At 41.7% G+C, this 23,444-nt stretch overlaps 1 protein-coding gene across 2 annotated transcripts; it reads right to left on the reverse strand.

Moving 5' to 3' along the window:
• Nucleotides 1–694: 694 nt before the first annotated feature.
• Nucleotides 695–22,487, reverse strand: foxn2a (forkhead box N2a). Of its 2 annotated transcripts, none has more exons than XM_085368775.1 (6): nt 22,368–22,487; nt 11,084–11,658; nt 8,665–8,789; nt 7,756–7,805; nt 7,050–7,118; nt 695–4,519 (listed from the first exon to the last, which is right to left on the reverse strand). In XM_085368775.1, the coding sequence occupies exons 2-6, from the start codon at nt 11,642–11,644 to the stop codon at nt 4,095–4,097; spliced, it is 1,230 nt and encodes a 409-aa protein (XP_085224901.1). In that variant the 5' UTR covers nt 11,645–11,658; nt 22,368–22,487; the 3' UTR covers nt 695–4,094. The 2 variants fall into 2 exon arrangements, with proteins under 2 accessions (XP_085224901.1, XP_085224902.1); XM_085368776.1 differs by lacking the exon at nt 22,368–22,487 and adding an exon at nt 17,602–17,983.
• Between the last annotated feature and the right edge of the window lie 957 nt (nt 22,488–23,444).

A 23,444-nucleotide genomic window follows, 5' to 3' on the forward strand; every position in this document is an offset into this window, starting at 1 on the left:
GGCAGTCAGTAGGGAGAAGTCCCCCCTCCTTCCAATATCCCCATCCCCTCCCCTTCCCCATCGACACACAGGACTCTATTGAACAATAGAGCTGTGCCAGTGGGCCTGAGGCTAGTCAGACAAGCCCTTGTTCAGGGTCACACTGTGTTCATCCCACAGTCCTCCATGACTAATTAACTTACAGCAAAGAGTGTCGTTAGCACATCTGATGATGCATCCATCACTGGCGCAGCCCTGGAATTTACATTAATGCGAGGTGCACTTCTGGCAGCCGGCCATTTAAAAAAAGAAAAAAGAAAAAAAAAACATGAAGGAGAAGACAGAAAGGGAAAGTGTCATGGTGCTGCCACACTTAGTGCTGAGCAAAGCCTGCGCAGTCAAAAGAAACTGCTGGACTTGGTGGGAAATATCTCCCAGCTGTAGCACTGTTATGTGAAAACTGAGAACCACAGAGTCAAGGATCGCTGATCTTGTGGCTTTCGCAGCAGGTGACAAGATCGATCCAAAAAATTCTTACAGACAAAAAAAGAAAGAAGGAAAAAAAGAAAAAAAAAAAAAATCAACCAAAAAAACCCACTCAAGTCAAGCCCCATTTTCCACAAAGAAACCAAAAGATGCACACGGCAATAAACAAGAACAGGTTTTTATTAATATTTTTGTAATACCATATATAATGCAATTGCATATCTTTGGCGAAAATAAATCTTATAAACATTTTATCAACAGAGGTTAGCATACAAAAACCAAAAAGGTGTGTCGGTCCAATGGACATGGCAGACAACTGACACAAACTCATACTGGGTTGGCAGCTTTGTCAAATGCAAGAAAAAAAAAAATGCTCAGCACACCCATAAGAAATTAGGAAATGCAACAGAATCACATAATTAATATTTTATAACAGCTGTTGAGCAATAAGGGAACTGGGTTTGGAATTGTGCAAGTCCTGGGACCCAGAAATGTTTTGGTAGCTCACCCACAGATCGACTCGACTGGCTCGGTGTCACCTTGAGACAAACATTTCTTTTATTTCTCAAGTGCTACAGAAAGGATGAGGCTGATTTTTTTTAGCCTCTCCAAAACTTCTCTGCGGCTGTCCCGACACGCAAGAGTAGGTCTGAAAACTACACAGCAGCTGCTTGAAGACTGAGTAACTCAGATCCAGTTTTACAGTGATATTCAAAAACATTCAATAACAAAACCTGGAAGCATGAGTTATGGGGTGGCAGTACTTTTATAAAAGAGTCTTACAGCTAATCTCCAGTTTCTTTGACTACTTAAGTCATAATACCTAAACAAAACCATATGATTAAATGAGCCCAGAAGAACTTGGGGTGCGCATGGGGTGGTGTGTGTGTGTGTGGGGGGGAGGGGGAATTGGGTGCATCAATCTTAAATTTATCTACACCCCAGCTGTACATCGATTTGGCAACAGAAAAAGGTTTCAGGATCAATGTTAATTAACTGTTTTCTATCCAACCTAACAAAAAGCAAAACAAAAACATCAAGAAAACCTGGCAGTCATGGTTAAATTGAAAACACACCCGCTCTAAAGACAACAGACATTGGCAAAATACTTAATCACTGTAACAAGACAGAAAAAAAAAAAGGGGGGGGGGAGGGGGAGGAAGGTGTGTTGCTGAAAATAAACAAGGAGAAAAACAAAAATACTTATTAAAGGAAGTTCACAGAATGAAGGGAAAAAAATTACTGTGCCTAGTCATTTATTTTAAATAACCAGTGTCTGATGCGTTCGGGGGAAAAAGTCCCATAAATTAAAGTCATAAATAAGGTGATGATTAATGAACAACAATTTGTTCTTTTTTTTTTTTTTTTCCACAGCTAAACAAGACCAGTGTATGCACTCGGTTATCAGCTGAGAACTGCGGCTTAGTCTGCAAAGAGCAGTTCCCACTCAATAGCGACAAATGTAAACCAAAAGATTGGTTATGTCACCGTACTGACCAGAGTCATCGCCCGTTTCCTGATTCAAAAACTCCAGATCACAATTACAGTGTGGCAGTAGGAGGGGTTTATAGATATTAACAAAAAAAAACAAAGCAGCCAGTTTGCAGTTTTGCATCAGTGGCACGACAAAATGTTTGGCACCGACCATGCACACTATACTACCAGTCACACCATGTGATCCAGTACAGTGGGGGGGGGGGGGGAATACATTTTCCAGCTTGTTATCCTATCACTCATCTATGCTACTGTTGACTGTACGCTGCTTCTATTTGGGTTTTTTTGTTTGTTTGTTTTTTAAAAAACAGAAAACTGTGGCCTTCTATGCAAGTGGCTCGCAACTTCCCCTCAGAGAACCGCGTGCAATCAACTGACAATAAACACTCCATTTCACAGCTTGAGAAGAGAACGTGCACTTCCTTATTTTGTTCTAGGAGGAAGAGCAAGGACGAAAAACTAGCAGCCAGCCAAAACCGAGGGCACAGCACAGAGCACAAACAAGCGTCTTCAGCATCTCGCCTGCGAGCAACTGCGTGTACAGAGTTGACTTCTTTGTGACTATACTGTCCCCCTTCTTGTTATTTACATTTGGATGCTCTATGCTGTGGGTCTCAGAACAGAAAAAAACCCCAAAACAAAAAACACACACACACCTTCCTTCAAGATGTGAATTAACTTGGCCACAAGATCAGCCAACTCAAAATTACCTGTATAACTTAGTAATTATCTAAAGTACAAGGTATCATAAACAAGGCCAGAGATATAATCAAACTGCAAATCCAAATATTGGCGTGAGACGTGGCGGTCATTTACCATCCGCTCCGTTTTCCCCCTCGCCTCACTATTAGCCAACTCTGCATTCAGAAAGCCCAAAAGCAAGCAGAGCACCGAGCAGCTCTTACAGTACAGCAGTAGCAGGGAGATGTGTCATTACGATAGTACATTATATTCATTGTATTTGTCAGTAGAAGGATTAAAAAAATTTTTAAACTCTTTCTCGTGACTGTCATCCAAGGGTCCAGCTGATGTCAGCATGCACTGTGATACACACATGTGTATGTGCACACAAAAAAGAAAATTTATGGAGGATAACCTATGAACACGCAGCGAACACCTGGCAAAACAAGGCAGATGTACCCTTTGCATAGGTTGTCGCCAAACATGAGAAAAGATGTCCCATTAACAGTGGATTGGGAAGAAAACAAACGAACAAACACAAACAGAAAGAAAACAGCTGTGCTGCAATGGCCGCGCAAAATCAAGCAAAGTCCTAGCTAACTTTGCAACTCAATTTGGCAGTGGCAGAGTAATACTATATCCACATTTTGCTAATCCTGAAAACGAGACGCGGCTCGCGTGTAGTAAGTTTATCGCATAACAAGATCATAATACTACTCCGTTCATTCGCTTAATTGTAAAGTTTAACTAGCATACTTGACTGATATATGCCACCATGGAATAATGTCAGAAAGTTAAGGTTGAGGATTAATTATTGCATCTCTTTCTTTTTTCTTCTACAAGAGCAGGAACTCCTTTCCAAACAGTGGTAATTTATTTTTCCTTTAGCACAAAACCAACAAAAAAGGAAAAATAAAAGGAGAAAATGTCAACACCAGGAGGTTAGATTTCATCTGTTACAAACATGCACTCGTTCGCTTCATAAATAGATTCACTTGGAAGAGGATACGGGTTTGAAGAGGAAGCATGCAACGCTTTGAGTTATAAAACCAGCTTTCAGCTTTTTTTTTGTTTTATTTATTTTTTTCTTCTTGTGTCACTTTTTGTCTTTGAGAGGAAACTTCTTGAATCACAGTCCTCTAATCCAACAGAAAGCAGGCAGGTCGTTTTGGATAGGTATCTTGATGGTTCTCCATAAGCCCAAACACCCACCCTCAAAAGTTACCCCCGAGTTAATGTATATGGCTTTGTTCTCCTGTGTGAACGATACTATTGCCATTTGTTTTGTTGGACAGAGATACTCCCAAACAAACAAACCAAAAAAAAAAGGAAAAGAAAAAAGGCTCAAAATGGCCAGTGAACGTTCAGATTAGGAGAAGGAGGCACACTGGGACACAGGGGGTCAGAGGTTAGGGTTTCACTGGGTCCAGGGTCTTATGGGGGTAAAAGAAAATTCATTTCCTGCTAAGTTTTGTGCTCTTGACAGTGCGTTTGGAGCCCTCCGTGCAGCTGCGTATACCGGCGAGGTGCAGCAAGGAGCCGGCGGCTTCCTTCAGCTCCTCGTCCAGCTCTGGCTTGACTTCACGTCGCGCCCTCTTGCTAAGGGGCCACTTGACGGCGAGCGGACGGCGAGAAGTCTGGTGAACGCCCCTCTCGTCCCAGAGGTCGGAGTCCTCGTCGCTGTGGAAACCCTCGCTGCCGGCGCGGCGAGACTGCCTACGTTCGCAGCCGCCTTCGTCCAGGGAGGAAAGAGAAGATGAGGAGGAGCGAGAGGAGCAGCGTTGCAGGGCTGCGCTGCTGTAGTTGTGGTCCTGTTTTGGATCGCTGCTCACCAAGACAGAGTCGGGCCGAGAGAGGTCCAGAGGGCTGTCAGAATTGCCTGAGGAGAGGATGAAAGCCTGATAAGTGACCGTTCAGTGCATGAGGATGTCTTGTTACAGAGAGATAAATGACTGGTTTGAAATAAGATTTCTGAAAGAAAAAAAAAAAAAAGTGACACCATCATTAAGACACTCGGGGGCTTTAACTTGTTTTGTTTACAAGTTTAAAGCAGAACTAAGATTTGTCTAGGACCAGCAGTGAAAACGTAGTTTTAAAATAGCTTGCTGCATGAATGTGAAAGCAGAATTAAAACTCGTGGGGGGGGGACGTAAAAGACGTAGAAACTTAGAAAAAGTAAACATTTAATGATTCTGTGGGAACCTTTGCAAGAGGAAATATAAACTTTGCATTGAGAAAATAAATCAAAATCTAAACGAGAGATTTTAAAATTAACTGTGATTTCAATAAATACACCTTAACAAATACATGAAATTATTTGTTATGGTATTTTTTGCCCTGTTGAAAGATCAAGCACTAAAATCACTTCCTAAAGCTGTCTTGCTATACATTTTAAAGAAAAAAAAAAAGCCTGAGCTAGAGGTTCAGTTGAGTTTGTTCATTGTTTGTTATAGACAAACAATGAACTAATAACACAAACAGTTGTATGTTGAAGTCTGTAATGTCCAGGTTTCACTCCTATTTATTAAACAGATCCTTTTTCTGTTGTAATGGAAGAATTCTCATCCTTAGCCCACCTCCCCTGGGTCTGTTCTTGATCCTTTTTTATTCCCCATCTACATGCTTCCATTGGGTCAGGTAATCCATAAATAAAGCGTTTTCCCCGTCATGTATGTAGATAATACACAGTTGTTTGTTCTACTAAGTATCAACATAAATACAATCTCAAATCTTAAGAAGTCTCTCTGACGTTAAATCATAGATGTCACAATACAGGAACTATGTTCCCTGTCATTACCTGTAAAATCCAGAATTTAATTTAAAAGCCTTCTACTCACATCTAAAATCTTGAATAATCAGACCTGATTATATCTTAATGACGTCTTAGTACCTTACCTTAGTGCCTAACAGAGCACTTTGCTCTCAGACTGCTGACTTGCTTGCGTTTGCTATAGTTTCTAAAGAGCCTATGACAGTTTGGGAGACAGACACCATCTCTACTTTTAGGATCAGGCTTGAAACTTTCTCTTTTTTTTTAAAAACTTATAGTTCGGGTTGGATCAGGTGACCCTAGCCCACCTATAGTTATGCTGCAATAGAACCGGGCAGCTGGGGGCTTCCCATGATTCCCATGTGTTTCTTCTTCACTTCCCATTTGTACACCACTATTGCATTTAATCATTCTGAATTATTCAACACTGGCCCTCTTTCTTAGTGCCCTCTGCTCTCTTAATATTGCAGGATCTTTACCTTACAATATAAAGAGCCTTGAAATGACCATTGTGATTTGGTGCTATTTAAATATAAAGTTTGAATTAAAGCGACTTAAATCTGCCCTACAACTTCAAGAATTCCACTCAAAACCTGGTTCTAATGCAAGTTTTCTTTTGACTCACAAATCACCAAAATCCTGCTTTCTACAATTAAGAAACTTTACAAAAGTTTACACATTTTTTTGTTTCCATCTCAAGCGGCCTTTGAAAAAGTCATCCATGCCACCATCTCATCATGTTTAGACTACTGTAATTCCCTCAACTCGAGTCTCAGCCAAAGGTTCATCTCCCGCCCCCAGCTTGTTCAAAATTCAGCTGCCAGATTCTTAACAAAATCAAAGAGACCAGACTACATCACTCCTATCCTGGCTACACTGCACTGGCTTCCTGTTAGATACTGAATTGATTTTAAAAACTTATTCATTACTTTTAAAGCCTTACCCAGGCTTGCTCCTACCTACATCAGATTTCAACAGACTTTATGAACCAAGCTGCTGGTTATGCTCTTCAGGTCAGAGCCTCCTAACCCGCCCTATAGCCTGCGTCATTTTCTGATTTCCTCTCAGAGTGTTGAACTATTTACCAGAGGAACTTACCAAAATCAGTATATCCAATTTTAAATCACTTCTCAGAACTTATTTTTACAGAAAGCCCTTTTAAAATTTAACAAAAACCCTTATTCTTCATCTACCTTTTCTTTATATACAAATGTTTTTACCTTTTGATTCCTAACTTTAGCCCATCTGAAACACACTGACATGACCTAAAGAGGGCCCTTCAATCAAGACATCTTGGAGATACGGATGAATCCATTTTGCTTCATTGCTAATTTTTCATTACTAAGTGTGTAAAGTGTGAACTACAACTATTTGTGTGGTTTTAGTTTGGTGAGATTTTGTCTGTCTATTACTGCAGCTTAGATGAAGATAAAAAAAAAAAACACACATTGTCTATCATTAGACAAAGCAGATATTCTGATGATTCAAAGACATTCAAACTTCTTCTTGCAGCTGTGTACATCAGAATTGAACACACACAACATCAAAGAAAATTTAAGCAATGACGGGTGGTATGTCAGGGGTTGGACACAAAGCTAAAAGAAGAGGTGAAAGTATGGCTACTTGTAGGTTGTCTTACATGGGTCAACGTGGTGCCCAGGGGCAGAGTTTAAGAGCATCATGGCAGTGGCAGCATCAATGTCAGACTCTGGAAGAGGAGAGAACATGCACGATGGTCAGTCCTACGGTGTGAAAGCATGGTAGCATGACATCCCTACTAGGACTGGCTTGACCGACTGGGCTCCATTATTTTTAAGCTATACTTAAAATCCAATCAGTGCTTACAGAACGCACGGGATATGCAGAGGACTCGCAAAAACAAATCAGAGTAAATATAAGCCCATGATTTTCAGAATGCATCTGATCTCATGAGATCTGACAAAGTGTCTGAAAGCCTCACAGCTCACTTCTAGGGCTCTAAATTATTAATGATTACAGTGAGACTGAGTGCTCGATACTGAGCACCAGCAGAACCTCTGCTTGTCGTCAAGGTTACAAATCCAAGAGGCAAGGGGGGGGGGGGGGGGGGGGGGGAAGAGACATCGACGGGAGCTGTCAACATTATGGTCAACATGAGGCATCAATGACTTGAAAGCAACAAATCAAACCAAGAGCTGAGCATAAAAGCACAGTGATGCTGAATGTTCTGGGACTGAAATGTGCAAAGGCAACATAATCAAAACAGTGCACAAACACACGCTAACAAAACTGCACTACACATCTGCACATTGCTGGGCAAACAGCTTACAAATACGAAAACTTTGATCAATTTGCTTTTCTCTCACCTTTAAATGAGCAACCTTGTAGAAAGAGATGACGAGGGGGTGAGGAGGCACTGCAGAAAGTAAACAAAGGACACCAAGAGTCAGATGATACGTTTGGAGAGCCAAATTCTGCCCTTTCAAAACTGTGTTTTTATTAAGAATTAGTTATCAAATAATTACAAATGACTACAAACCTGTTAAGATAAAATATTTCCTCAGCTTAAAAAAAAGGGATTTTAAAGTCAGGAGAAAGAAATCAAGGCTGCTCCTTATGGTATACCTCCACCTCCATGTTTCACAATAAAAGCAGAAGATATGGGTTCTGTCTACTAAAATGCTATGGTGGTGTATATGAAACTGTTACATGAAGTGTTTGTACTGTAGCTTCCCAGAAGCGTGAGTATTGGGGAAGTTCTGGGTTTGCAGAAGCTTCTGGGCATTATCATGTTTCTGTCTAAATGAACTGTTCTCAGTTTTTCCCCATTATGTTTACGGTTCAATTGCTCGTCTTATGTGTTAGTTACATTTAGCAAAGCTGTGGCATTGTGACCATAGGGAGGAGCTGGTTTGATATACATACGAGTGTGAGGAGAATAATGCTCTTCTTGTTGTTAAACTAACAACAGAGAGTTTCAAACTGTTGTGCTCCTACCTGTCACGGGTGAGTCATCACTCACCATGGTACACTAAGTGTATTGCTGTAAGTCTAAAGGAGCTAATGGAAGCATATTGGAGTTGGTATGTGACCAAGTTCACTTTTTTTAATCATACTGAAAGCCAATCGCTAATACAAGCCTGCTCTAAATAAAGTTCAGGTATTTCCTTTTATGTCCAAAACAAATCCCTGCAAAATATATTTGAGACATAATAATTCCCTTGACCATCATAAGCAACAAATTGAATTGAATGATTAAAGTGATGACCGCTCACCTGGGTGGGGAGGCGGGTGGTGTGCAGAAGGCATGTGCGGCTGGGAAGTGCTGCTTCTTAAGAGCTTGAATTAGGTTGGGGCGGTACTCAGGGTCAACACACCAGAGCGACCCTTTTCCATTGGCCTGTAGGACAAAGCAGGGACAGTCAAATCTCTAAACCCCTGTTACAAAGTAATGAAGCTGCCAGAAAGTCCACATAAGAAACTGTGAGCAGAGGTCAGGGGGGAGGTGATCTGTTGATGTTAAACAATAAAAACCCTGTCATATGATCTTCTTTTCAGAGGATTTAACGATGGCGTCTTATCCTGTTGCCCAAACATTCCCAGTCCCCATGAACTAAGCAAAAGCTGTTACGTCATTTATTTGGTTCAACGCAAGAGAACAAAACTGACAAAAGAAAAGCAGCAGGCAGAACATTATCCTGAAAGAAACACCAAAAATACAGTATGTTCGGTCTGGCTTTCAGAAAAAAAAATCCAAATAAATAAATAAAAATCAGAGCGAAAACATGCTATAAACGTTTGTGAGTTAGGTCTTTAGTAAAAATAACATGCTTTGTCACTTTGTACGATTAAATATTTGATCACATGAGTTCAATTAAAACTGTAAGTAATGAACACAATTTTAATTTTGAATCACTGAAGCCTTACAAACAATTTGCATGCAATTCCCACCTCAGCAAATTTTACATAATCATTATTTTAATGGAAGCTTTGTTCATATTTCTGTTTGGTAGCTCACAATCCTTTTCACCGCTTTGCTGCAGAACAGTGTGGCCATGTATCCCACATGTGGCTGGTATGTGTATCCTCATGCAAGATGTAAACAAAACAGGGCCCGCAACTAGTGGAGATAATAATCCACAGGGTACCTTTAAAGACTTAATGAGGACTTGAAAATCAATTTGGGTGATCTGTACAGCTGAGTAATTGCACAAAACTACAAATGACAAGATCATCATTTATCAGGGAAAAAAGTCAAGTGTGACTCAAACCTTTTAGAGATTAGTCACTGTGGAAATGCACTTCATTTCCAAATCACTTTTCAATTATAAGCTTCACAGCACCTTTTAGACACAACACGCTCAAATGGCAATATTGAAAAAATGATGAGAATTCCTGAAATGTTTCGCTGTCAGAGCTGGTGGGACTATAGTGACCGCAGCAATGATTCAAATTTCATTACAGTCCCACAGTGAAAAATAGCAAATACCAAACTTTGCAATATAAACGCTTTTACAATGAGAGGAAATTTTTACTCAACAGCTCCCTGTGAAGAATAATTGTATCTGCTGGTGATGTGTGTGTCACTTTATCTGATGGTGGCGTATTCTTGCCCAGTCTGGGAGAATACAGCGAGGAGAATAACCTTGACTCAGATTACCAACCAGCTCTGATGCAGGAAGAAGGAAATGTCTCCATAGCAACGGAAACCACCAGCCAGTGTCATGTGAAACTGGTGCTAGTGTCTCAGCAGACGGAGGGCTCATGCTATGCACCTGCATGCTAAGCGGACTATACTGCATTGTATTGCTACACGCTGAGTGCAAACTGCCATTCCCACCCTAGATGGGCAAATATCAGGTTTTAGCCAGATACAGCCATGACATGGGGCTTCAAACCACATCCTCTCACAATGTTAAAATCTCATGATACACAGACTTCTTGGGTGTTTAGAGGGTATTGTGCCACCGCCACTGTTTACCGTTACACAGAAGAATCCAGGAATCTACTTCTCCACACTTTTTACACACACACACACACACACACACACCCTTTCAGACTAAACCGTAATAACAGCCGTTAGTGAGTAAATTCACAGCTTTACTAACTTTTCAAATTCACAGACATGTGTGCACACTATATGCAGTATGTGTTCTTCCCTTTGTTACAAGCATGTGAACATGAGTAGGCCAGCTTCTCTTTTTTCCCCTTGTTATTTGTCGCCACTACTTGTAGAAACACAAGCTACCATAAATGATGTGTATGTCTGCCAGGACCAGGTAGACAAAGATTGTTCTTTGTGCACTTTCAGGACTTAAGGTCGCGTTTGCTTCCTTTGTGCAGTGTGGGTTCAGATTGTGGGAGGCTTCTCTCTAGCTGCACTACCTTGACGTGTTTCTAAAGATATTGTCCTATCTCGGTGTGCGGTGTTTGCATATCCTCTGGAGGAGGAGGATCTTTGACCTTGACTGGATTCCACCCTTATCATAGCCGAGTCAGAGTTCTGTGCAGCTGTGTGTCACATGAGCCATGTGGCAGCTTCACACTCTAGCACACTGTTTGCTAACAGTGCTAAACAAAGCCACTGTAACTGTAAATGTCACATCATCAAACAGATGCATGCTGACAACTACAGAAGGATAACTGTAAATCTAAGTGACGTGCATAAAAGTTTGAAGTCACTTTGAGACCTACCTTTCCCAAGCTCCTTTCGACCTTGCGGAAGCATTTGTTCAGGGACAAGTTGTGACGAACTGAGTTCTTCCAGCCAGTGGGAGCGTTGGAGAAATACGGGAAGTGCTCGAGTATCCAGCCGTAGATTTCTTTGACAGGCAACGACTTGCTGGGAGACTGCTCGATGGCCATGTAGATGAGCAGGGAAAATGAGAAAGGTGGTTTCGACTTCATCGAATCCCTCTCCCTGCCTCTGTTGTGTGACGAAGATGAGGAGGACGACGGGCCCTGGTTCGACCCGTAGTCTCCTTCTATGTCAAAGAGGGGGCTGCCGCTCGTCTGAGCTTCGGGGCCCCCGAGAGTAAAGTTCTGAAGCAGGTTCTCGTGGAGCCAGTTGAGGTTAGTGAGCTCCTCATCCTCGGTGCCTCCGGTACGATCCACGCTAGTTGCCAGCGGACTGGACGCGCACTCCGCCTCGGGCAGCGTTCCTACACCGCAGACACCTCTGAGCCCTGCCCGCTCCTCTTGCATACCCGGAATTTCCGTTTTCTTATCTGGTGACATCCCAATAATTGGACCCATTAAATCAAAGAGGTCTGGAGAGAAAGAAAAAAGAAGGTTGTTAATATCAAGCAGCAAAGACAAGACCAAAAAAGGTACATTTAAAAAAAAAATTACCATCAAAAAAGGAAGATTTCAAAGTAATTTAAAAGCAAAGTTTGCAGTATGAAATAACTCAAAGTGACATTTTGGAAGGATGTGCTCTTCCAAGCGTTGGCCTTGTTTTCTTAAGTTTCCCTGGGGGCACACCCCCTGTTGCTGTCGGCCTCTATTGCAATTCATGGCCCTCTCACTGCCTCTCTCCTCCATCCCTGCCGAGGACCAAGAGGCTCTCAGCCCCCCTCCTCCTCCTCCTCTCGACTCCACGTGAGGACCTTCGAGGACATCCTCTCAAGTAAGTGAACTGACTTAAGGCTCCACTCCTCAACGCCTACCTCGTTTCAGACAAGACCCAGATGCTCGTTATGTGTAAATGAGCATGAAACCAGCCAGCGACTGCAGGAATAAGTGCAAGGACTCCATCTTACAGATTGGATAGCTCTTACGGACCGAAATACATTCAGCCAGGATCAAGTCTGCATTTGTCGCATGGCATATTAAGTTGTGTAAAGAGGCTACAAGCCTAAGAGTTGTCAGTCATTTAGGAGCACGGGGAAATGCCAGAGCACTTTATCATTAACAAAATGAACCTGAGTACACTTATCAATACTTTTTAACATGAGCTCTGAAGAGGCCTTTTATCTTAAACACCAGAGTTCCTGTCGCAGTTTAAGTTGAAGCTCGAGTGAGAAATGATCTGGGCTACAGACAAACCTACATTACTGGAAATTTTAACTAAGCATCACATTATCTGAAAATAAATTTTGTCCCCATAAAATACAAGCAGCAGTTTGTGTGCAGTACTTATTGTGATTTGTTATTATGTGAATAATGTTGAATCGAACTGCTTGTTGAGGCCAAGAGCACAAAGAGATCACTCCGCGTGTCAGCTCACAACAAGCTTTATGTCCTGGGTGTCACCATGACAACCCTGCCATCCCTTCAATTAAGAGCAGAAATCCCACAAGCAAGAATCCATAAGAAAAATAATTAACCCACCCTGAGCTGACTCTGGCACATTCAAATCACTGAAAAGAAAGCCTCTGAAAAGAAATGCTTCTACTGAGGTCTACAGCATGTCCCGATTCTGGGAAGGTCTAGGATGTTCTGGATCTGGACTTTGATGGGAATTAGACTGGACGGTCAGAGAGGTAAAGTCGCAGCGTGGTGGTGGATGGGCATGCCTTTTCATTTCTGTGATAAGAACTGGGTCAAACTCATGTGTTTGCACAGTGGCAAAGACAGGAGTGAGAGTGTGCGCGCACACAAACATACACACAAATCAGTTTGTCAAACCCAGTCAGTGTGGACAGGAGGGGGGGAAAGAGGCATTAGTGCATTTACAAAATGACCTTTAAACTCTCAATAAGTGGATAAACCTATAGCAGATGGATACTATTCTGGTTATGGCCCCAATTCTCTCCTTTTGGCCATGACTGTGACCCTCTCTTTTGGGGCTCAAAAAAAAAAAAATAGAAAAGTCTAGCCTTCCAAGTGGACATGGGGGGGGGGGGACGTCTGTGATTTCTTACACAATAAAAGTGTGCATTTCAGTGTATGTGTATATACTCCTGTTATAACAGCACATTGTCTTAGATTTATCATGCATTCTGGATTTCAGTTCTTTCCCCGGGTAGTGGATATTCCAGCGCAGCTGAATTGCTCTAGTGCATCACATAAACATCTGCGATTTAAATTACAGATAAAAAAGAAGCAAGTCAATAAGTTTTCCAGGCCAAAGGCAAAGTGTCAGGCAGCATCAACCCAGAAAGAGATAACAATAGGGAGAAGACTTTTCTGAAAGGACCGAGCGTGACAGAAGGTTTGACAGAGAGACCTAGACCTGTGAGAAAGACAGAGAGAGAGGCAAGTGAGGCTTAGAGGTAGTAAGGTAGGCTGTGCAAGGCATCGTCAATCTCGGCTGAATCACAGCTCTCAGCAAAGCAAAGTTATTAAATATGTCAACAAGCAAGAAAGAAATGAAGAAGCAGAGAGACAAGTGCACATGTTCAGAAGAAAATATTATTCATGCTTCCTAAAAGCATTACAGACTATGTTTATACTGACTTTATTCTCTCAGGATAAGCTCTTTGGGACATATCATCTTAAAATACATTTAGCCATGTTTGGGCCAAATATCTAGTTCATTTAGACAAATTAGGTGAACGGCAACAATTTGGGGCAGATTTTTTAGCAGATTCTCAATATTTATGTATGTTCTTATGCAGGAGTGATAGAAAGGACACTTGGGGATTTCATGACAAGAAACCCAGTCTTTTTAAAATGTAGTTAAATGGAAAACAGCCTGCTGACCAACAACTAAGCCCTTTTTTGTGAGTATAAATATATAGGTCACAGGAGGGAAGAAGTCAGCAAAGGTGTGGCAAAAAAAAAAAAAAGATACGTCAGCTCATTTGACTAAAAGGTGTGGCCACTTATATGCCACAGTTGGTTGTAAACCCTTGATAGCCCGATTCTGTTTTATGTCAGAGAGACATGAAGAAGATGTAATATAGCTAAAGTATCAGATCAGGGATTAACATTAAAGCACAACAGAGCTTCACCTCAGTTCTTCTTCCCAAACTTGACCTCTCAGCTGGGCCTCTGGGTGCCAAAGAGAGCTTATCCTCTTTTAAATAGCTCCTCCTGATGACTTGCCATTTGAATATCAACAGAGGCACAGTGGACGGATGAGAGGGCTGTCGTGCATCCAGCCAAACACAGGAAGTGTTTTACCATGACTGCAGCTGGTCAATTACCACTGCTGCTGCAATGATTGCAGTTATCATTGCTCTTATGAGAAGGCATCAAAGAGAGGCGGCTGGGAATCCACTGAATAATGGGATAGTAGTATGTAAAGAGCAGAGAGGGGAGAGGGAGCTAATAAGCCAGACTGGCCTGTTGACTGCTACTCATCCTTGAAAATACACCAAAGCTGCAATGGCGCTGACCTGATGGCTCATCTGCAAGTTAAAATAGCCGTGCGATCCGCCAGCCTCATCATATTCATGTGCAAACAGGCAGGCTAACAGCAGGTGCCAAGGCACATTTTTCTCCCCTTTCAAATTGCTCTTTTATCCTGTTAAGCACTTAGCCCATTCAAAAATACACAAAGACATATGGAGATAGCTTTAAGTGGGAAATCAAACCGTTGAGATGTCAGATATGTACAAGGGAATTTAAAGGAGATGATAGTGGCATTAAAATACAGAGATACTGCTTTGAGATGTTTTCTGGGAGCGAATCTCACAATTAGGACTCAGTTGCCACGGCAGCCAATGCTGTAAGGGAAGCAATTGTGCTCATGTCTGTGCATGAAGAGAGGGCTAATGTGGGGGAGATCAATACAGGCGGAAAATGCTGAGAGCAGCAGTCTGCTGCTGTTCTCCACAAACCTGTCTGACAAAGAGCGGCGAGAAAGGCCACTGCCAACCTGGATGTCACGGCACTACTGACTAAGCTATTAAGGCCTACTTCATATAACACAGAAATTATGCTCCCAAAAAATCTGTTTTGTTAAGCAAACTGCTTTCATACGATTCTCCTCTGCAAAACAAAAAGAAAAAGGAAAAACAACCTCTGTATAGATAACAGCCTCGAGTTCATACGCTGACACCACACCCTATTCCAAAGAAACAAACCAGTTGACACAAACCAGTTACACCTCTACAACAGATACACAAAGGTGTGCCGCAAAGCCCCATTGTGATGGCTGTTATTCGAAACCCTAACTGATATTTAGGCAACTACCCAGTCTGGCTGGAGCTCTAAAAATGTGAATGAAACAAAAGGAGGGGGGACTGAGTTAGAGTGGGAGAAGCAGGCAGAGAGAGAGAGGCTGTTCCAGAGCGGGTTAGCCAAGTGGCCTGCTCTTTTATTTTACAAGGGTGGGGGTTAAACCGTGTCATAATAAATAAAGAATCTATTACTTTGAAAGGTAAATTACGCTACTATTAAAGCACGCCCTAACGATACATTTCTGACTAAAACTTGTCAAAGACTTTAACGGATCTCCTCAGCGTCCGAGGTGAAAGCAAATGAAAAAGCTTGCACAAAGCATTACAACTGGCCCCACACTCTGCTCGCACAAAGGAGCAGTTGTTTTTGCTCTAGTCATGTTTCCGAAGTGCTCAGTATTCACCTCGCACTTTCAAACAGAGGACCGGGAGGGAAGGAAACACCTCCTGCCTGTTGAGGAAGTTCATTTTCAGACAACAAATTCAGACTTCACACAGAGACAGTTAGGCCCGCTATACGACAAAAACAGTGAAATCGAGCAGCACGAGGCTACAAGGTAGCGTCTATTGAAGCAACAGTATTTACTCGGCCAATCTAGGAGTTCCATCTTCGTGTAGCTTACAGATAGCTGGCAAACACCCTGGCTGGACCTAATGTATCAACTAATGAAATCACTCAGGGAAAAACAAGCGATCAAAAGGCCGGGCAATGGCTCGGTTCATGTTCGTCAGTGACACTAACCTCCTCCAACAACTTCAGAGTCAAACGCTCAAGACTGCACTTTGACTGTCAACAGAGGTGAGGCCTTCCAAAGTACATGCCAGTCCCTAGCCAACACTGAAACCTTATCTTTCCAGTCATGTGCCTGTAAGTTCAGCATACCGACACACACAACAACCTCAGTTCCTCTCAAATATTAAAAAAAAAAACAAAAAAAACAACAACAACAACAAAAAACAACTTCATGCTGTATGCTTGCAAACACAGCTCCACGGTCTTGTAGGAAACGGCTGAAATTAGAACGTTTCTATAATTGTCAAGGGTCAGTCCTTGAGTATGAGAAAACTTTCTATGTGCAGTAAAATACAACAGTGTTTGCAAATGAAACGCAGAAAACACCAAAAAAGCCCCACAGGGAACTCAAATGAGGAAAGACTTCTTTCCTGATTTTACAAAATAAATAAATAAAACATTATTGGGCTCTGACAAAACCATGATAGATATCCATGTCAACCACGAAGCTCCAGCAGAATGAAAATATTTACTGAATCTCCCCATTTGACTTAATCGACCAAAGCACACACACGTGGCAAACAAATATAAGCACACAGCTACTGAGCTCTGCCCGCTCCATATATAAGAAGTTTTGAACCCTTCACTTAAAAAGCTGACCTCTTGCTTTATACATTACAGACTTTACAAATTCTGCTTTCCATGTGTTGCTGTTTAACATCAAATTATAAATATGAACCATATGGTAACAGCAACAATAGTCACCAAGAGTTGTTTACTATCGACTCAGTATTGTTATTAGGCAGTATTATAATAACTGCATCTTAATTAGTGCTGAACAACCTCGTTATTCTGCCAATCATCACTTATTCAACCTTTTCCATTAGAGCACTGAATACCAACTACTTAAAATGGTCAGTGAAAAGTCACAAAATACTTGCTTTTTTCAGCAGCAGAGAAACTACCGAGTGTAATCATTTACCGTTTATTATAAACAATGAATATACATTCTTGATGGTGAAAGGGCATAGTAGAAATCTAGTTATTCCAATGCCGTTTACTTTTTGAGATGCAGCTTTTTGAAAGAGCAAAGATTTGGTCTAGTAATACAAGCTCATCAATTATTCTATGATTGAGTCATTTAAAGTACACGGCCCAGTATAAAATTCTTATTTAAAGGCGGTCAGTCTGTTTGACATTTACATTTGACTTTGTCCAAACACCTAAGCTACAGTTGTAGAAATTCTGAGACACTTAAACTGACACTGATATATGATACTTAGTGAGGATTTACAGACAAGCTGGTAAGCCTGTGTTGTTGTTGTCGTATCAATTAAATAAATCTTTTTATTTCTGCCTAAGCAAATGAGACAAAGAGCCACTGTGACAGAGGACACGGCCGTCCTTACCCCTTCCTTTCTCTCAATCAAGGAAACAGCCACATCAGTTGTTGCTTTCAGTGAGGCGGGCCCTAATGGGCTGTGTCTCGAGTCCACACAGTCAGAAATGAGACAGGCAAAGGAGCAGTCAGGGGGTGGGGGGCTGTAGAGGGAGGCGACTCACCATAGAGTCAATCAAGAGATGTAAAACAATAAGTAGAGTAGACAGAGGGGCACCGCGAGAAGGAGATAACCGCTGCCAGTATGCGACGTCTAAACAGACGCTTAAAGAGGGAAAAACTGGTTTTCAGATCACGCAGAATCAACCTGTTTTGTCTTTTTGCCAGCTTGTGACATTAATTACAACACTGACGCCAGTTTGTAAAACAGCTGTGCCAAGCTCAGGGCATAAAAATAGATGCCATTTAGCTGCACGGTGAACTCTCAAGAGAGACTAAATAATGTGAAACATCGCAAAGAGCAGACAAGCTGATCACCCAAATAGGACAGAAAAAATAAATAATGACCAGGAAGGCCACAGGAGCGAGTAGGCGTGTGAGTGGAAACATGTCTTTTCAGGTGTTGACATTTACAACTCACTTCAGAGCTAGCCCCCTATGTTTGATTAGAAGAATGTGACAGACCCAAAACAACAACAACACACAGCATACTCCTGGGGATGCCCCTCCTTTATGACTAATCAGGGGCTCTGGTTAAGTGATCACTCAAGCTATCCATTACAAAACTGCATGAAGCATAAAGTCAGGCAGGCCACTGTCAACAGCCAGAACTCAAGGTCACTGATTAGTGGCTAATCTCAAGTAATTATTTGTTTAATTGAACAAGTTAAAGTTGAAAAAAAAAATGGTCCAAAGAAGTAATTTGAAACTACTGGAGACTTACTTTAGGCTTTAAATCAATCAACAACAACAAAAAATGCAGAACACCTGCTAAAATTTAGATATTCTATTTTCAAATGTGATTAAACTTTGCAATATGCACACAACAGCAGCATCGTGGTAACACAGTCACTTCAAGAAACCAAACTTCCTTATTCTGCCAGTTATCAGTTGTTCAGCTTTTTCCAATACAGCACCCGAGCACCAACTATTTAAAATGTTCAGTAAAAAGTCAAAGTACTTGGTAATGACAGGGATTGCAGAGAACAGTAGGTCACAAATCTCTGAGCACAAATCTATTAAGCCAATCCGTGAGAAACCAGCTTTACTCTGCGTTAAGCAATCCCCCCAAAAAAGTTGCTGCCGCGTGGGTCAGCTTTCGTAATGAATTCAAAAACCACAGCCGCTCGCATATCTATAGAGAACATGGTGGATTTTTCAGAGGACACAATCTTTCATCAGCTCCAGGTCAAAGTACACAACTCTGTGATAAGACCGATTACATGGCAGCAGCAGCACTTTTAAACTGAGCGTGTTGTGTCACTCGTTTGGATAAAAGGTAACAGCCACATGACACAACAGGCCCAAGCCGTCTCCTTATTACTACATTTAATCGGTCATACTTAACACTAGGGCTGCCACGATTAGTCGACTAGTCACGATTATGTCGACTATTAAAATCGTCGACGACTAATTTAATAGTCGACGCATCGTTTGAAGCTTTGTAAGATCACAAAGGACGCAGGAATGAGTACCGGTAGTAGGATTTAAGAGTGTAATAACGGACTGAAACAGAAGATGGCAGCACTGCATGTACAAGGATGCCAGCTGCCGTTAAACCCCGAAGAAGAAGAAGCTGTGTCCCAGAATTCATAGCGCAGCTGTCAACAATGGCGGCAGCTAGTTAGTTTTAACTTTACTCTTATTATTCTTTCTGGGGCACAAAATAAACGTTTAACATATTTTCAGGCTTGAATGTAGCTGTGTAAACCTCAAATATCTGCTCAGTTTATCAAGACACCACATATTTTCAAAAGCGCTCCGACGTTTTCGGAGACGTCTGTTACCCACTAGCTCGTTAGCTAGGCGGGGGCAAGGCTAACTAGAGCCGTGAGAACACCGGACTCCCGGCAAATCGTTTTCAAACCCACCGCCGTCTTTCGCTAGTCAGGTTAAACATATATATAAGTCACTTAGATAACTTAAAAATGTTATTGTTTGGCTTTCTTTAGTATTTTATTTGTTCCTGAGTAAATCGGTTTGGCTAAGATTAAAGTTATAGTTTTTGCACAGCTAAAACTGTCAAGCAGACAGCTGATTGTCAGAAGTGTGAGACGCTGGAGAATATACTCCGGTGTCCTGTTATATTTTAGAAAGCAAGGAGTTTATTAAACTTCACCGAAATAATCTGCAAATTTCATTAAAAATTAATAAACTACCATCTTGTCTTTATTTTTAGTTAGCACAAACACTTCAAGCTGTAAGCTAATGATAGTTATATAAGACCAGATGCTGCTGGTGCAATAAGCTGTACGCTGTACGTCCAATGGATGATGATCTGATTAGTCGACTAATCGCAAAAATAATCGGTGACTAGTCGACTATCAAAATAATCGTTTGTGGCAGCCCTACTTAACACATTGGGATAATGGATGTAAGATTTTATTTGGCCGTGCGAAACTCGGTCAACAAAAAAATGTGCTGCGGTGGTCTTTTCAGTGACGTTGCTTCATTGTTATACATCCTCTGACGAGTGCTTTCCTGTTCTCCCATCAGTACAGTAGACTCGAGCGACATTTACACCACTGTGGTTACCAAGTTGTGAAAATGAAGTGTGGAATTCTTGAGCGTATGCGTGGAGCTTGAGATACATTTGACACCCCTGCGTCTACTATTGTGCTCAGCTGGTGTAAAACAGCACCCAAAAAAGTGAATAAAACTGCTATTAGTGTAATCAAAAGATGGACCTGATACCTTAACTATGTGACTATGTGGGCATCAATTAGACTATCTTTTCGTTTGTTACTATTTCATTAAATGACTCTTTCATAGGCTGTCAAAACACCCACAGAGTTTACCGTCAGGAAGTTCAAGCAAAAGATTCCAAACAATGTCATGAACGAGTCGTCGTGCAGTCAAGTTGTAAATTTCAGTTTCATATTGTCATCTCACGGCGATCTCACTCGTAAGTCTACCAGTTACCTTTTCAAACACAGCGTACTGTTAGCAGACCCATTCAAAAAGAGCAGAAATAAGACTAAGTAGTCTCCTTCCCATTTCCCCTGTCTTTTGCCTCTTACAAAGCCTGTCTATAGTGTCAATTCCAACATCTCAAATAACCTTGTGATGGTGCATATATAAAGATAATTCAAAAGGTACTGACAGTGTTTTCGATCCCTGAAGACATGTAGCCATTTCACATTGCAATAACCACATCAGTGGGTTACAGCAGGTCTTATTTATAGTAATGAATGTCTATTCTCGGATCCAAAAGTGCTTACCCTTCAGAGGCTTCTGCACAAATACATACATGAGTGGATACATGTCAGTTTTACAAAGACACCAGATGGTTTGACCCCACAATATGACCACAAAGATTCTGGCATTAAAATAATGGCAGACTGACAACATCTGTTTCTTTTTTGTCTTCTTCTGTCCCTTAAGCTCCTGGTGTCTTTGTCTTCTATTTATCACCAGGGCTTTAACAACTGTCAGGCAAAGTGAAAGGAACAATGTCAGTCTACTTGTCTCTCCATCACATTTCCCCCCCTTCAAATATACGAATAAAACCTCAGTGCACATAATGAATTTTAGATGAGGTTTGTCCAGTCCAGTAAATGCAATGCTAACAGGCAGCAAGGTAGGAAACATCACACACAAACACCAGAAACAACACATGAAAGTATATAAAGGTCTATTCAACAGCAAAATATAAATTATAGCCAACTGCAGTAGGCAGAGATATTTTTCCTACAGTCTGACATTGTTTGTAGAGCACTCTGTATCTGGGACAATCTTGTGATAATCCATTACATCATGTGGCTAGCCAGTGTAGCCTCCAAACCTCTGGTGCCGTCGATATATATATATATATATATATATATATATATATTGAAATATTCAACTATTTATAGCTATCAGGGAAGATGTGTCTGAACAGTATCAGGAGTAATAAGTCGCTCAATTTTTCTACCTACTACAGACTGACAAAACAGGCGAAAGACGTTCAAAGACACAATGAGACTCAAAATCGGTGGAAAGGATACGCTGAAAGTGCTGTTAGCACAGAAAACTGATATGCTCCGGAGCTACTAACAGGCACACAGCACTTAAAACACTTCACACTCACACACATACAAGCAACCACAAGTCAGACGCACAACGAGGAATACAAAGTTACGAGCAATTACGCGGAGTATTGCACAACATTTCCCGACACACGGGGTTTGTTACGAAGGAACTTGTCTCCGTTTTAATTAGCCGTATTTTCACTAAGTTCACTAAATGTTACTAGCTTTAACTCACCGAGAAACAACCGTCAGGCAGAGCAGCGTTAGCAGCCGCTCGACAGGTCAGGGGAAGGCACATATACCGCCTAGCATTAGCATTACATTTTAACTGGAAGAGCAGAAAGGGATCTGTTTGAATGTTTCAAAACACTCTTTGGTGTTATAAGTAATATCCCTTTATGCTCTCCAAGACATAAGCCCGGAGAAGAGAGAAGTAACGTTAACATTAGCTAGCTGGCCACATGCTGTCGCTTGATCTGCCATGCTGGCTGGCTGCTCTAAGCAAAGTCACTTGACCACATTTACTTTTAGCTTGTTCGAAACACAGCCCGGATCCTGCCGAACACTTATTTAATTACAACCCACTTAAAAACAATCGGCTACTCACAATCATGCACGGCGTGCCTCGGTGCGGTGCGTTTAAAGACACGTCTGCGCGCAGTTTATTCAGATGTCTTGTCTGTCTCACACACAATGTCAGAGATCAGATCAGCAGCTGCTTCCTCCATACACGCAGCGCGCAGATCACACAGCGCACGGCAACGCTACCAAACCCCTCGCCGTCGTCATGGCAACAGGTCCACTTCAGCCAATCAAAACTCCTCCCCTCCTATCTCCCCTGGCAACTGCCGCAGCGCTGGAACTCCGCGAACGCGCACGCCATCCAATTTTTTTTTTCTATCGTGCAATGTGCTTTCACTTCTATCACCAGCTGCACGTAATCTATAGGAAGTATTTTTAAAATATATTTATATATCTATGTAGTTTTCAAAACCAGATTTATTGAATTAAAATGTGCCATTAACAGTGAAGCAGCAATGGGATTAATAATTAATTTGTTAAAGTGTGGGAGCGAAATGAAACCGGACGGGTCCCGCACAAGCACTGCCGCGTTATTCAGGCTGCACAAACACCTCGGGGCGGAGAGAGAGGATGTGTCACCACACCCAGCTTCATGACGATAGCGGACCCTCAATGGGGCCCCTCCTAGAGTAAACGATGATACAAGGAGCTAATGTGACCCGTGGATACACAACACACACATGCTGGGTAATGCTTGAGTATACAGACAAAGCAAAGCAAAGAATTTGGAAGAAGAAGAAAAAAGATAAGCATTTTATGTGCTTCTCTCCAGTGCAGAATCAAAGTGTTCCTCTGTGCATGTGTTAAAAGTCCATATTTGCACGAAGCTGCTGTGCTTATGTACATGCCTGTGCTTATGTACTTTAGCAGCCAAAAGTGTGCTTCAGGAAGCCCGGCAGCTCGGTTTTGTATCTCTGGCTATCTGGTGAGTGCAGCTTTACTGGCCAACTGACTTCACACCAAGCTGTAACTTTCACATAACGGTGATACCTTTACTCATTCCAGCCACTCTGTTTCATAAGCATACATGAGTAGCTCTCTGTGGAATGATCTAATAGCCTCTCTATTTTTATTTATTTATTTTAATGTGCATAAAGCCAAC

Source organism: Diplotaxodon limnothrissa, linkage group LG13 (assembly GCF_057381915.1).
Source record: "Diplotaxodon limnothrissa isolate DT_005_m linkage group LG13, D_limnothrissa_male_GT1.1, whole genome shotgun sequence".
Taxonomy (NCBI): Eukaryota; Metazoa; Chordata; class Actinopteri; order Cichliformes; family Cichlidae; genus Diplotaxodon; species Diplotaxodon limnothrissa.